Raw genomic sequence first — 16,444 nt, 5'->3', positions numbered from 1 at the left:
TGCTGTGCTGAATTGAGAGCTCTGGCTCCAGGCCCCTGGGCAGAAGTCAAAGATCACACCTGCTGGAAGAGGAAGTGGGGTGAAGCATTTCAGGGCTTTAACATCAGGTCCCTGCACCTGGGCCGAGGCCAGCTGTAGAACAATCAAGTGAAGACCTGTTAGAGCCCAGCAGGGCTCCTGGAGGCCTCTGGCTCCTGTGGTGCTGCTAGAATTTTGTGACTCATTTAGGTCCCTTGGGAGGAGATCAGATAGATACATGGGAAAAGAAGTTAATGACTTCACTTCATTAGCTAGCTGCTCTGGATCCTGCTGAGGAAAAGGGCCCACTATTCCAGTTGCAGAAGACACACAGATGTCATGACACATGTCCCACCCTCATCACCTAGTGTGAACTGTATAGTTACGAGGTAGACGGAAGCAGGGTGATCTAAAAAGCCCCTTCTTATGCAGAAACTCTAAGTGAGGCCATCCCTTAGTCCGATCACGACCACATACCCTCCAATAAAAAAAATAACCCATTTAGACTCCAAAACATTAGATAAATATTTACCTGAAAAAATATTTTTAAGCTGTCTATTCATATCACATAGATGCAGAAAAACCACAGTGCCCTCCTGTGAGTAAGAATCCAGGGGGTCAACACGGGCACACGTGCCTGTGACTCTTCCCTTTACCTCTGGCAGCCCAACCTCATCTCCTTCAAGCTAAGTCCCTTCTCAGTTTTCTTTTCTTTCTTTCTTTCTCTCTTTCCTTCTTTCTTTCTTTCTTTCTTTCTTTCTTTCTTTCTTTTTTTTTTTTAAGGTTTTCTTATTATATATAAGTACACCATAGCTGTCTTCAGACACACCAGAGAGGGCATCGGATCCCATTACAGATGGTTGTGAGCCACCATGTGGTTGCTGGGATTTGAACTCAGGACCTCAGGAAGAGCAGTCAGTGCCCTTACCCACTGAGCCATCTCCCCAGCCCCCTTCTCAGTTTTCTACAGTTACTAAATTGTCATCCAGAAGCGGGCTGAGTGCCATAGCCTGCTGTGATCTTAAAATGGAAATTAACTGTTGAACTACTGTGACCAGAAAGGGTAGACCCTCCACCCCTGTGTGGCCTCGTCAAATGTCCCTGAGATGTGTCGTCTGTCTCACCTGCGATATAACTTGGACTGTCCAAAACTCACAATTACCAGTGGCACTTGGAAAGTAGTCAGGACGAGAATAACCTGGAGGGGACAAAAGCATTCTGTTGATAAGAGATGACAGACAGGGCAACCACATACTGATAGAGGAGGACGATAAGCTGTCTCAAAGACTGGTGACAGACAGCTCTGCTTCCTAGAAACCTGTAATGCAACATATCTGACATAGGAGGGGCCAGGGCATGGGTCTGTGAGGATCTGAAAGCTTCCGTCATCCCACTGCTTACACCTGAAGCAGTGAGTCAGGGATGCTCAAATATATAATTCGTATCTATATTAGCATACCACATGTGTCTGCGCATCTTCTTCTCCAGGCTGTGAGTTCTCCGTGTAATTCATTTTGTCAACAATTACTTTCTATGCAAAAATATACATGAGAAAAAATTCTAGATCAATTAGTACAGGCATCTAGAGGGTCTCAAAAATCCATATAATAAGAAATCTTAGCTAGGCATGGTGGTCCACACACCTGTAATCCCAGCAGTAGTGGGTGGGGATGGGTAGGAGGATCAGGGGGAGTTCAAGGCCAACTTAGCCATGTTGTAAATTTAAAGCTAGCCAGGCTACTTAACATGTGTCTCTGGGGGAAAAACCAAAATAATACTTAGAGTTACCAAGTATCTTGGTTACGGGAATAAATCATAGAAATTAGGGCATAAGTCAAAGTTGAGAAAAACTGATACATACTTAAGAAAACTGTACTGGGAAGTTTAAAAGATAGTTAAAGAAACGTCTTTGCTTTGCTTATGCATGTATGTATGTATGTATGCATGCATGCATGCATGCATGTATGTATGTATGTATGTATGTATATGTATGTACAGGGTTTGTATGTCTGCCCATGTTCACATATGTGTGCATATGTGCATGTGTAGAAGCAACAGGCAATGTGGGTATCTTCCTCCATTGTTCTTCACCTTAGTCTTTGAGATAGGCCTTCTCATGAACCTGACAAATGCCTGACTAGACAACATGACCTGGACACTGAGTTCTGGAGGTCTTCCTGCCTCTGCTTCACCAGTGGTAGGATTACAAGCATGTACCACACACCCAGCTACTTGTTTTTAATTTTACCTTAAATTATGTGTGTATGTGTGCCTGTATTTGGACACAGATAACTCAGAAGACAGAGGCACTGGACGTCCTGGAGCTGGCGTCAGAGGTGACTGGAAGTCTGCTGTCATGGGTGCTGCATCAGGGAGCAGGTTCTCTTGCATCAGCTAAGCCATCTTTCCAACCCACGGATGGTCCCCACACATGTGCTGGGATCCAAGCTCACATTCTCACGCTTCCACAGCAAGTGCTTGACTCCCTGAGCATCTCCTCAGCCCAGAGCCAGAGCCCACAGGCTTCTGTGCTGTTAGCACTAATTCTGAATTGTTCTGAATTGTTCCACACTAATGCAGGCGTTAATGGAGAACCTATCCACCATCCACCCACCCACCCCACTCTCACCCAGTAGGACAACAGTAGTCTCAAGACTGCTTTCAACTGGTTCCCAGTTCTCAAGCAAAGCCAAACCAACTACAATTTCCTGAAAGTTTGTGCTGAAAACACATATTTTCTGTGACTGAGGTTGAAGATACTTTCAGAAAATAGTGATATTTAGAGTGTCTAACTGTTCCAAAATCTAGACTAAAAGAATTTAGAATATTACTTACCCCAGTGCTGTCTCCAACCCAGGACAAGGACACTGAGCCACTGAGGTCATCAAAGACATGCTATTAGAGAAAAGGAAATGAAATTCATTTAGAAATGTCATCCACTCCTCTTCCTTGTTTTCCTCAAGTAATTCAGACTTTATTACCTTTTTCCATTATTATTTTTAGAATGCCGTTCCTGAGCACTGTCTTTACATCATTCCCACTTCATACTCTCCCCTCCTGCTCTTCGCTCCCTCTCAACTTCACCACCTCATCTGTGTGTGTGTGTGTGTGTGTGTGCGCGCGCGCGCACACACACACTGACTTGAGACTCACACACACACACACACACACAGAGAGAGAGAGAGAGAGAGAGAGAGAGAGAGAGAGAGAGAGCACTGCTCATTTCATTTAGTGTTGCTGGATAACCGACCATGGCGTGCCCGGCCCCAGCTGATACGTCTATAACACAAACCCCAACCTTAGGCTCATGGAGCAAACAGAAAGAGTCCAAGAGCCAGAGGACCAAGATATGAGACAGTATCCCTTGCAAGAAGTTGTACCTGAAATCTTAACAATCTGTCCACCTAAGCAAGGCCTCCACTATGACAACCCTGGCTGAAATCCCGGCATGGCTGGGAGAAGTCTCCCAGGGCTCTGTCTCTGGAGGAAGAGCTACAGGCAGATGGTGGCTGCTAGAAAACAGAGTCAGAATCCCGGGAGCTCTCTGATATATTAACCAATCCCTATTGTTCTTCTGTGTAATTAAGTTCATAATCAGGAGAGGACACAGATTCCCACAATAAAATTTGGGAGAGATGGAATTTAGCTACTCCGTCCAAATCGCAGATGACTTAGAAATTTCAATTCTCTCATACAGTAAGCCAAGCAGATGAGTTCTCTCCACGGCACCAGATGGGAGATGGGGAAGTCTAATTGCTTTCCCATCAGTACTAAATATAAAGACATAGCAAAGTATTCTTAGAGTGCTTTAAAGCAAGAGCTCAGAGCCCACACTGACAGACACAATTATAATCCAATCGGCATAACTGAAGTTCCACTAAGCAGTCTTCCCAGTATGGCTGAATGGTTAGAGGTCGGATTCCTCCTGCTTCCAGGCAGAACTGCTAAAATGGTGGGAGGCAGAGGCAAGGAGTGAATGGCTTTGTTTTCTCTGGCTAGTCATCAATCACAGAGATTAATAAAAACCTATCAGAGCTCCACTGGGAAATGGGAAACAAAATGGAGAAAGATGTTATATTACATCTAAAACCCAGAACACATACAGAAGGTGGCAGTCATCTGTGGAATGTTTTCCTCCTAAATATTTCCACCTTCTATTTACTTACTGATTTTTGTTTTTTTGAGACAGGGCTTCTTTGTGTACTGCTGGCTGAGGTTGCTCTGTAGACCAGGCTGGCCTCAAACTCACAGAGATCTACCTGTTTCTGCCTCCTGGTGGTGGGATTAAAGGTGTACACCCAGCCTATATTTATATTTTATACTTATAAAATAATATATGTTCATCATAGAAAATGCAAACAATATGAGGAAGTACAGTAAAGAAAAAAGTCATTCATAATTCACCACACAGAGATAGTCTGGGTTAATGTTTAATCTTCTAGCCTTCATGACCTATCAAACAGTAAAATAATTCAACGGGGTCACTATTGTTATGTGAAAAGACTTCTCCATGTATAGAAATTATGTTTTATATATTTGCATTAACGACAAAGAGGAAGGGCCTTCCACTTCCCTGGACACAGCCCGACTCCAGCGTAGCTCAGTCTACTCGTCTACAAACGTTGTGGGTGGTGCTTCTTCTTAGGAAGATGTGTGCAGTCGCACTTACGTGCCCTGAACGTGTCTGCCTTCCCAAATGTGAGCCACTTCCAGCAGAGAAGGAGCTTCATAGCTCCTGGTGCTCTCTGTGCGCACTCAATAAGCATGTGATGAAAATGATTATAACATAGCCTTCCCAAACCACAGCTCCATCTCAAAATAGAGTTTGCCTATAAATGGTGTGGTGCCAGCTACTTGGTCACTCAAGCCACCAATCCCAGTAGAGCAGCTGGACAGGAAAGAACTCTGAACACAAATTGCCTCGCTTATCTCCAAATTTTCTCTGTGGTCCTCCTGACTGGGTCTTCTGAGCCTGTCCGAGCTATTTCCCTTCTGGGTGGAAAGTACCTCTGAGGTCAAAAGACCCTCTGAATGTTCTCCATAAATAGTGCTGCATCGGGCTTGCCCAGTAAATGCTCGCAGATGCTCAGGCATCTAGAAGCTGCAGAGGGACAGACAGAAGGGCCATTCACACATGGACTTGCTGAGCATCAGAGGAGCGTGGAGCTGTCAGAGACTCCTGGAACCAGAAGCTTACAGAACGACACAGCGTGTGCCTTAGATGTCTCACACAGAGCATGACCACATGCTCTCCTGGGAGGCAAGATAGGACCTGAAATTAAAGCAAGTCCCCTGAAGGGCTACCACAAGTACTGCTCACCACCTGAACATGAGGCTTTTTGTTTTGTTCGCTTGTTTCCTAGAGAGGGTCTGACTAGAATAAATGAAAAGGCCCACTAACTAGTACACTGGAGTTCATGTTTGTCTTCATCAGACTGTAGCACTGTTAGTTTGAGGCAATTGGGACCTGCGTTTGCATGTTTTATACAATGCTCTGCACGCATGACTCAGTCCATGCACACACATTACCGAGACCTTACTGCTCAGTCTGGGAACAAAGCTTATAGATGCCAGTGGCAACTCAGCTTCTTCTAAACAACAAAAATGGGAATTGACCTAGCTTATTTTAAGAGCTCCCTTAAAAATATAGGCCAGACTTATTAGCTGTAATTGTGGTTTTCTGTTACCCTTGACCTCTTGTTCCACCCTTCCCATTAACCATTTAACATTTGCTTTTGAAAATGTACAAGCTCATTGGAACACATATCTACCTACATAAGATGTGACTCATCTGTTGTATTTCATACTCTAAAATACTTATTACCTTCTGAAGTTAAAAGAGAAAATGAAATCAGATCAGACAGCATGACCGGAACTCAAGCAGGGGAAAAAAAGTTCACATGGAAAGGAGGCAAATACAGGAGATGAAAAGCTCTGGTGGTTAAATCTTATAAAGTTAACACGAATGAAAAACACATGGGAAGAAGGACCCTTAATGGAAAAGTCACATGGATCAGAGGGGCCGGTGCGGGGTGGTCTGTGCGGGCATCTTTGTGATATTCATTGATGGAGGAAGGCATAGCTTACTGTGGGTGATGCCACCCCTGGGCATCACCTGAGGTAAGGTGGTCCCCAGGTTATACAAGAAAGGTGGCTGAATGTGGTCTGCTTTCTGTCTTCAAGCTCCCGCCCAAGTTCCTGCATTAGTTTCTTTCCATCACAGGCTGTGACTGTAAGATGAGATCAGCCCTTTCCTCCTCAGGTCGCTTCTTTTGGTTGTTTTAGTTTGCAACAGAAACCAACCAGGGTAGGCACCAAGAGTACAGAGTCAATCCCGCTCCTTCACAGGGAAGAAACACAATGTCAAGGAAAGGCTGCACAGCTTGGCCCTAGCTAGGGAACAATTCACTGCTGTGACAAAGGCCATAGATTCTAATCTAATCAGTTATCTGGTGCGGGGTGTGTGTGTGTGTGTGTGTGTGTGTGTGTGTGTGTGTGTGTGTGTGTTCGTGTGTGTTCTGTGAGTATGTACTGTGTTATATGAATATGTATGTATGTGTGCTATGTGAATTTGTATGTGTGTTATATTTTTTACCCCCTCGTATGTGTGTTATATGAATGTGTGTTATATTAATATGTCCATGTATGTATGTGTTATATGCATGTTCGTATACCTTCATGCGTATGCATGCATGGAGTCCAGAGGTTGACATTAGGAGTCTTTCCAATCTGTCTCCATCTTACCCTCTCAGTCCCTTGTCACTGGGTTTGACGCTGATCTGGTGTAGAGACGGAGCCTCTACATGTTAACAGCTCACACATACAGCTGTGTGGGGAGCACTCAACAAACATGGAGTCTATTTTCATTTTTTAATGACAGGGTCTCACTGCGTGAATCTGGCTGGCCTGAAACTCAATTTGTGAACCACTCATCTTGAACTCGCAGAGACCCACCAGCCTCTTGCCTTCCTAGTGCTGGGATTAAAAGTGTGCACCATCATGGCTAGCCAACCCATTTTCTTTAAGAATCATTTGTGAAGTCCTGAAAGGAGGAAGAAGAAAAAACTAAGTCCATTCTATTTAATTTCCTGACAATAATAGTGAGGAGGACACATGATATCTTTGCTCTTAGAGGGGCTTTCTGTTTCTGTCCAATAGAATGAGAGGTGCATTTACCCTTCCAGGAAACCCCTGAAAAAACGCAGACTACAAGAGACAAGTCTTCTAGCTACCACACATTAGGAGGTGAAGGAAAGTGACCCACAAGAGGAGATGAATGGAGAATCCTACAGAGTCCACAGATTATTCCCTGGGGTTCCCAGGTCACTGTGTTAGGCAGGGAACTTACGCCGAACCCAGAGTCTCCTGAACTGAGGAAACGAGACTGGTAGTACCCGAAAAGCAGAAGCCATGTTACTGTGGGGAAACTGAAGGGCAGAGTTCACAGGTTAGAGGACTAGAGAGGGGGAGGCAGAGAAGTGGACCCCACAGGAGCTGGGTTGCTTTGACTACGTCTCTGAGAGATCTCGGAGAAGATACTAATGGAAGAGGCCTGCGATGGCGTTGGTGGCTCCCGAAGAGTGGGAGGAGCTTGTAAGCCGGTGTGCTTGCTCTGTCGTCATTCCATGATGACATCAGCATGTTGTGTCACAGCAAGAAGCCATCACCAAACACCCTTGTGCTTCCTAGGATCCACAACTGTGAGATAAATTCACATCTATTCTTTATGAATTATTCAGGCTGTGGCACTGAGTTATAGCAACAGAACACTGACAGGGGTTCCCCAGCCAGCCAGCCAGCCAGCCAGCCAAGTCTTCGCTAAAGAATGACCCATACACATACATGTAAGGAAAACCCCAGAGAGCAGGGAGTTAGTATGGAGAGGATACCTGGACCCCACACAGAACCACAGAGAATAACCACATGGCAAGGCAATTAAGCACTTAGAAAACCTTAGAAAAACTGTGTCCCAGAACAAAGCTCAAGAATATTTACAGAGACAACAAGACATCTCAGTAGGTACAGGCACTTACCCCAGTCATGAGGACTGAAATTCAATCCCTGGGACCTGCATTCTGGAGGAAGAGAAGGTACTCCCCACAAGCTGTCCTCTGACTTCCCCACATGAATGTGTAGTCACACACATGAGTAAATGAATACATTTTAATTAGAAAAGAATATTTATAATGCAAAAATGCACAAGTCCCATCAAGATAAAATTCACAATATTCTGGACTGGAGGGATGGTTCAGCGGTTAAGAACTTGCACTATTCTTTCAGAGGACCCGAGTTTGAGTCCCAGCCCAATGTCAGACGGTTTGCAACCATCTATAACTCTAACTCAAGAGGGATTTGATGCCTCTGGCCTCTGTGGGAACCTACACACATACACATTCTCTCTCTCTGTCTCTGTCTCTCTCACACACATACATACACACATACACAGAGAGAGAGAGAGAGAAAGAGAGAGAGACAGACAGACAGAATTAAAAATTATAAAAATAACATCCAATATTCAGTAAAAAATGACCAGGCATATAATAAGCAAGAAAACATAACCAATAATGAAAAGAAAAATAATCACCCAGAAGTACAAATGATATAATTATTATACATGACATCGAAACAGTTATAACTACTCCAGATGCTCAAGAATCAGAAAACAGGTTGACTGTGTTAAGTAAAGACACAAAAGATGTATTTAAACACACACACATCTGATGGCTGTGATGGCACAAGCCTGTGATTCCAGCACTTGGGAGATGGAGGCAGAAGTGTCTCAAGTTCGAAGTCACCCTGTACTACACAGGAAGACAATGTTTAAAAAAGAAAAGAGGTGAAAAGTAAGAGAGAAAAGAAAAATGCTCAAGCCAGATTTGTTGAAATGAGAAGAATTACCAGGTATATAATACAGCGTAAGCCAAGACGGCATCAGAGGTTAGACACTACAGGCAAGCTTAGGGGCCTTGAAGAAATACCAGTACAGACCCAACAGAAGTGAGAATGGAGAGAAGAGAGAACAGCAATCAGGGATGGAGTTGTCAGCATCGTAGAGCAATCCAACAGACACACCGAGAGTCACACAGACACACACTGCATGAAGACCGGAAGGAGGGGGGAGGGGGGAGGGAGGGAGGGGGAGGAGGGAGGGAGGGAGGGAGAGAGGGAGGGAGGGAGGGAGGGAGAGCTCAAAATTTAATCCCAGCATATAAGAGGCAGAAACAGGCTGATCTCTATGAGCTCCAGGCCAGCCAAGGTTACATAGCAAGACTGTCTCAGAAACCAACAAATTCTTTCATTTTGATTAAAACTATAAACAAGAGATTAGAAAAGCTCACAAAGCCTCAGCAAACAGGAGAGATGGCAGGAACTACATACCAGCCCATCATACTCAAACTGCCTGATACAAATGAGGAGAAAAACCTTGAAAATGTCACCATACAAAGGAACAAAGAGTGGCAGTAGATTTTTTTTTCCTTCTGAAGAACAAGGCAATTTAAAATCTAGCATGGTTCCAGCATGGTGGCCCAAACCTGTAGCCCCAGCCAAAATACTCTTCTAATCTAAGATATATATTTGAGACAGTCTTGCTATGGTCCAAGCTGGCCTTGAACTCACGAATCTCTTGCCTTGGCCTCCTGAGTAATGGAGTTACAGGCCTGTACCGGCTTGTCCAGCTTAGATGTTTCCTTTTGAAGTCACCACAAAGGAACTGAACCAGTGGAAAGATCTAAAAGAAGCTAAGTGAAAACAAAAGGCTACCAGTCCGTAGCTCCACAGCTACCAACGCTGTGACCTCTCGCCCGGCTTTACTCTCATGGCTCTTGTGGTCATTTTTTGTATTAAGATTATTCGTATATTTGTCCACTTTTCAGGTTACTTTGTTGTTGTTGGAATTCAGTGCTGGGTATTGGACAAAGGACCTTCAAGTACTCTGCCCGGAGCTACACCCTCACTCTGTGTCATGAATCCTTAATGGCAGACATCACAATGTGGTACAAAGGGAGATCTGTATACACAGACATGAGACCTTATAGTCGCACAGGCGGAACACATGGGAACAGAGTTGCCAGTCTTCTGAAAACCTTCCAATGGTAGCTGTGAGAGTTCCTCTTGATTGTCAACCTGATGGGATTTGGAATCGGCATGGCAACAAATCCTGGTCTTATCTTCGAGACAGCTCTAGATTTGGCTAATGCAGCTGGGAAGAGCCACCCTGAATGTGGGTGGCACCATTTCCTGCACTTGAGGCCAGGGCTGGATGGCCAGGGGAAAGCGAGCTGAGCACCAGCTCTTCTCTCTCTGCCTCTGACTGGTGGCAGGGTGATCAGGTTCCTGCCACCCACGGCTTCCCCGGCATGGTGGGGTGGGTGGGCCCTCCCACCACCAGGAATCTTTTTTAAGTTGCTCTGGCAGGTGTTCTGGGGGTAACAAGACAAGTAACTGATGCAGAAACTACAGGAAAATGTTACTGATATCACCGAGGAGAGCTAACTATACAGTAAATGCTAACAAACACGCATTAAAAGAATTTCAGGGTCAGAATAAATCAAGTTAAGTTTAAACCAGAAAAAAAGAATAAAAATAAATAAAATAAAATAAAATAAAATAAAAAGGAAAAATGTCTGATGCTTGAGAAATAATACTATTTTGTCTTGAAAGATCCAAAGAACATTGAGATGAGGTCAATCTCAATAGAAAGCAGTATAAAGAGCTGAAAATAATCAACTCACTGGCTCACTTATTCTAATCAAGAATGAGACTGTCTTATAGATGGATGGATGGGTGGATGGATGGACGGACAGACAGACAGACAGAATAAAGCTTTCTGGTTAGGAAAAAACCCTCAAAAACAGAAGTCTTTTACTAAAACTCAGTATTCCTAGTGAATATTCTAGAAGTAAAATCCTGAACTACATAATAACATTGAGAGGCAGGGAGGCTAGCAAATAGAAAAATGAATGAGTGTCTATCTCAAGAAGTACTAAAAAAAGATGTCATGGCCACTTGTGGTGGCACATACCTGTGACAGCACCCCGGGGGTTGTGGCAGAAGGAATTAGTCCAAAGCCAGTTATCTAACAACACCCTGATCCCTGACATTTTTTTCTTTTTAGTTACATGTGAGCTGTCCCTAAAATGCTGGGAGACACTGGTTCTAGAAGACAACAGGTTCTCAGTCTAACTTAGAATCCTGAAGAGGTAAATAATTCACCACAAAGAGGGCAGGAGCTGTATCGTCAGCCAAATATATGTAATAGGAAGAGGCCAGAATTTTTAAAAACTTTGTAAATATGCTGTTTCTCTAGTAACAGGCCAAAACCAGTATCCAGAGGAAACAGAGATCAACAGTCTCAGCCAGTTAGACAGGGAGCAAATGAACATGCAATGACCACAGCTTCCAAAGAGAATTATAAATTTCCTGTCCCCGCTACTGGCCTAGGGACAGAGAAGACAATTGATGGACAAAAGCGAAAGCGGATGGACAAGGTTTCTTTTAGCAGATGACAAGGTTAGCATTTCCGGTCAGAGGCAAAGGCGTGGGGGACTAAGTAAAGCAGTATCTGCTGACTTCCCTCTCGCAGTCTAAATGGGTCAAAGGCTTAAGCACGCTTGAACCGACTGAATGCATTTATAGTCCTTCAGAGGACTTTGGCTAAAAGCGACACGAAACCCAGAACCTATGAGATTTACTTTGACCATTTTTGAAATTATATATCAACATTCCAGAGAGAAAGTTGAGAAAAGTTTGGGAAAATCATCGGCACTAGATTAACAGAACACTGTTAGATTAGAGTTTCCAAATCAACAAGGAAAAGCCAGCGTCTCACCAGGCGTTGGTGAGACAGGCCTGCAGTCACAGCACTTGCAAGGTGGACATCATAAGATCACAAGCTCAAAGCCAGTCTGGTCTTTCTTTAGACCCCCTCTGATAGGACCATGGAGTAGCCATATGACTGGAGAAGTGGACACTGTGTTATCCATGGAAACTTATTCCACCATCCTTCCTTATGAAAAAGGTTCCGTAAAATATGAGCAGCGGGGTTCCCTTGCCAACATTCACATGGCGGCTTGTAACTCCAGTTCCAGGGGACCCAACAGGCTCTTCTGGCCTCTGCAGGCACACATGTGGTACACAGACATACATACTGGAGAAACACCCATTTACATAAAATAATAAAATAAAAATACGAACGGCAACTTTATGGGACACCTTGCTCTAGACAGCTTTCATTGTATTTCTGGGAGGTTTGTGAGCCACCAAGCACAGCTGGGAAAGCGACTTGGATGTTTTCCATGAGCAGCAAGCGCTCTACCCACTAAGCCATCCCCCATCTTTGTTTATTCCTATAATGCTACCCTGGCTAACAGACAGATGCATCAGAAAGCTAAGGACAGGGTCAGAGAGGCTCTGCCACACAGACCCATCTCACAGGCGGCCTGCATGGAAAGCAGGTTTTCATATCTCACAGGCGGCCTGCATGGAAAGCAGGTTTTCACTCCCGCCCTGACCTTGTCATTCCCAGAACCTCTGGTCTACCTTCCTGGTAGCTGTTTTCAGAGCTTCTGTTCACCCCATTGGACCTCTGGGAAGGAGGGGAGTTCTGGGCAGCAGGAAGTCACTGGCTGGCATCAGTAGTGGTTGTCATCTGATTGTGGGACAGGTTTTCAGGAAGTCTTCCTAACCATGTTAGAAAGTAGGGGACAGTTTGTTACCCTGTTCTCTGAAGATGTCCATCTAAGTGCTGCTGATGCAAGCCTTGGCTGCCCTCTTCCTGCAGCCTTAGCCCGGGAGGCTATGGGTAGCACAAGGCCTACTTCTGCAGTCACGTGGATTATCTGCGGTTCTGGCAGAGGTGAAGAGAGGCCCACGGAACATGACATTCTTCACAGAAATAACTTCATCTTTCACATCTAATTAAACTGGAAGCCTAATTAAACCACTGCTACTATAAGCTTGGAGGACGACGCTGGTCCAAAGAGTCACACAGCTTGACCAAACTCAGTCATGAGAAGTTTGTGCCTATCTAGATACACTGATTTAAAAGTCAAATACTGAGAATTAACACTTGCCCCAGTGACCAGTGAGTTCAGCTTATCAGCGTGGGCTGCAGGCGAGGTACATGCACATGGTTTGTTGCAGTCTTACAGTCAGGAGCAGCCTCTCTGGCAAGCAGAGAGGAGACAATGGTGGCATACTGTAAACTTGCCTTCCTTTTCAACAAACCTTGTCCCCTCGGTATCCATGGGGGATGGGCTCCTGGACCTGTGTGGATACCACACCCATGATGTTCAGGTTCCTCAAACCCAATGTCCCTCACACATAACCCTCACAAGTCCTCTGCACCTTAGATCACCTCTAAATTACTTCTAATATATGTAATATGTAAATTGTAAAATATGTAAACGCTAAATATAGTAAGCAGTCACGCTGGGTTACCAAAGACATGACAATGAAAATATCTCTGTGTGTTCAATACAGGCAAAATAATTTTTTACGAAATTTTAAAATTCAAAATTAATTGAATCTATGGATGCAGAAACCCTGACTGCAAAGGGCTGACTATTTCTGTGCTAGGACCTATTCAGAGCCCCAGGGGAGAAGCAGGGATAACACGGGCTCTGGGTTTGTGCATTGGGATTCTGTAAACAGACTTCTCTCCTGCAGAAATGTAAACATTAGGGCTCCCCATGCCAGACCATCTACAGAAGATGCCTGTGCCGTGCACGGAGCGCAGCGCTGCAAAAGCACATACAGCCTACTTCAGTAACCAACTGGAGAGGGAAGAAAACAGAACTCTCCTGGGAATCCACTTCCTTGAGGGTAAAAGTGAATCATCCTTCTCCACACTCAGAGCTGAGACTCCAGCGTCCCAGCTGACACAGCCTACCAAGACAGGGACTCCAGAGTCCTGGAGAGCCGAGGACACAGGGACCGGGTGCATGGCATATAGGTCTGCAGCACATCTCGGGCAGGAAGACAATCTACAGAATTCAGTTCTATTAAAAGAGGCACTGCTAGAATCAGAAAACATGGGCCAAAAATAAGATCACAAATGTTCCGCTTCTCATGGAAGCTATTCTTAGAAATGGAAAGAAAAAAAAACCCTAAATATTAAAAAATATATATACAAGTTTTCAAAAATCTATTCAATTATTCAGAATTCTCTGAGAGGCAGGATGACAGGGAGACACTGGGCTAATAACCAGGCGGCCTGGGTTTATTTTCAGCCCCACCAGAACCCCTGTGAACTTGGGCAATGCTGCCTAACTTCATGGTGGGGGTAGGGCGCTGCAGTGGCAATGTCTCTGGTCTCTGAGCATTGCGACTCTGTGACTCAGCAATACTTAGCCCCTTCCGTTCTCATTCCTGCTTCTAGAGAGCTGGGATGGGAGGGGGAGGGGGTGGGGGGTGGAGTGTTGTAAACCAACAAGGCAAACAGTTTCCTAATTCCAATAGCCATGGTACAAGAGTGACCCCCCCATTATTTAGATCATTGGAGGAGCAGGACACTCTGAGGAAGGGAGTGATGCAGACCTCTGATGCAGAGGAATGCATGCGTTAGGAAGCTATGCGTTAAGTTATGCATTAGACCTCTGGGAGAAAACTGCACGCCATCATTCTAACCAATGTACCAGAATCTCTCTTCTTAGCTTATGAGGAAACAGATTAAACTTGGGGAAAGGTGTACCTAGACAGACAGGGACAGCAACAGGAAGGGGTGGAGCCCTGCAGGGAGAACAAACAAAAAGCCTTAAGCAAGCCGATTGTGGCCTAAGAATATAGGCCGGTGAATACCGGGAAAACAGCCTCAGGTTTCTGAATACAAAACAAAAATTTATTAAAAGCAACAAAGTCTTTGGCACTTCCAGGAGTAGGCTTGTTTTTTTTTAGATATCCAATTTTATGAAAAAAAAATTCTAATCCTACCGAACAAGTCAAGGAACATTTCACCATTTTTTTTTTTTTTTACATCAAGTCCTGCCTCTAAGGAAGGCCGACAGCTGAGAACTGCTTGCTCGCTGTGGGCCATGCTGCCGGAACCATAAGCTGGCCGCTTACCCTTTGGGTGCGGACTTACTTCCTCACTCCCTCTGCCGCGCCACCACACTGGCTCCCTTCCAGATCTTGGGTACATGAAGCTCTTCCTCGCCTCAAGCTTTATGAACACGCTGTTCTCTGCCTGGAGTGTTCCTCCTGGCAAAACCCTATTCATCTTCAGTATCAGCTTAAGGAACATCTCAGCAAGACCTTGGTGTCCCAGATAAGAGGGCCTCTGCCTGTCATTCTCTGAAGTTGCTTTTTCCTTACCATATTCCTAACTATACATTGTTTGTTGGCCATTTTCTCGTTGGTTGTTTTTAGACAACAGCTACAAGGATCCAGCATCCAGGATAGTGCCTAACACATGGGAGCTCATTAAACCATTGATGGATAAAAATAATAACTCTTTAAAAATAGGGTCTCAGTGTCCCAGGCTAGCCTTGAATTCCCTACATGGCGTGTGATGACCTCCAGCCTGGTCCTCTGGTCCTCCTGCCTCACCTCAGGAGTGCTGGGAGGACAGGTGTATGGTGAGCAGCAAGCCCAGGGCCTTACTCCTGCACATGAGGAGAGCAGCAGAGGCACAGCCCCTGCCCCTGGAAGAAGCAGTTATTAAAGCAGTATTAGATATTATTCTAAAGCATTGTTTCTACTTTATAAATGAAGAAAGGTGCTCAGAGACATTACATAATCTGCCCGAAGCACTCAGTTGGTAAGCAGAATGACACAGTTTCCAAGTCACACCTGTCCGACTCCAGACAACACATCTAAATGCTACTTCTTCTCCAACACCGTGCGAGACAGATGGACTCATGACACCAGCTGGTCCTAACCTTTAAAGAGTCCTCAGCCTGGAGAGAAATGCTCGAGTAAACCATCCGAGCCTAAGGCAGAACGCTGAGCACTGTGCCAGCGGTGCAGCTAGATGGCTGTTACGGGAGCGAACAGGAGGAAGCGGTGAGGTGGACAGCGTCTTCAGAGTCCCGGGGAACAGAGCAGGTAGAGAGCAGAGCTTAGGAGACGGCAGAGAAGGCCGTTTTTTTACTGGGATGGAGGATTAATGTAAGCCCAGAAGCTGTGACAAGGTGGGGTAAAGAAACATACAATAAGACAATTCCTTCAGCACTCTGGCCTCACACCCTACCAGGCAAAGGTCCTGAAAATTCCTACCATACCTCACTGATATCTCTCCAGCTGGGTGAAAAGCTACGGGGGGGGGGGGGGGGGGGAGGGGGGCTGCTCGCTGAGGAAGGGTTAAAACGTGCAAGGGGCGGGGCTCCACCACCTGCAGTCACCAACTCCAATAAACTGAAACTCAAAGAAGAAAAATCGCTATTAAACTACAAGCAGACTTCCTACGTAACTGAAAATCATTTAAAAC

At 45.0% G+C, this 16,444-nt stretch overlaps 1 protein-coding gene across 4 annotated transcripts in view; it reads right to left on the bottom strand.

Moving 5' to 3' along the window:
• Positions 1-16,444, bottom strand: part of Sort1 (sortilin 1) — an 81,016-nt gene that overhangs the window by 50,360 nt on the left and 14,212 nt on the right. For all 4 annotated transcript variants that reach the window (XM_006233194.5, XM_006233195.5, XM_006233196.5 and 1 more), the window contains exons 2-3: positions 2,854-2,913; positions 1,143-1,216 (exon numbers count right to left, since the gene is read on the bottom strand). In XM_006233194.5, the coding sequence (XP_006233256.1) occupies positions 1,143-1,216; positions 2,854-2,913 (134 nt within the window). The remainder of the gene's footprint in view (positions 1-1,142; positions 1,217-2,853; positions 2,914-16,444) is intronic.

The sequence above is a fragment of the Rattus norvegicus genome, chromosome 2 (assembly GCF_036323735.1).
Source record: "Rattus norvegicus strain BN/NHsdMcwi chromosome 2, GRCr8, whole genome shotgun sequence".
Taxonomy (NCBI): Eukaryota; Metazoa; Chordata; class Mammalia; order Rodentia; family Muridae; genus Rattus; species Rattus norvegicus.
Note: the sequence above shows the minus strand (reverse complement) of the source record. Positions and strands in the feature narration are given on the sequence as shown.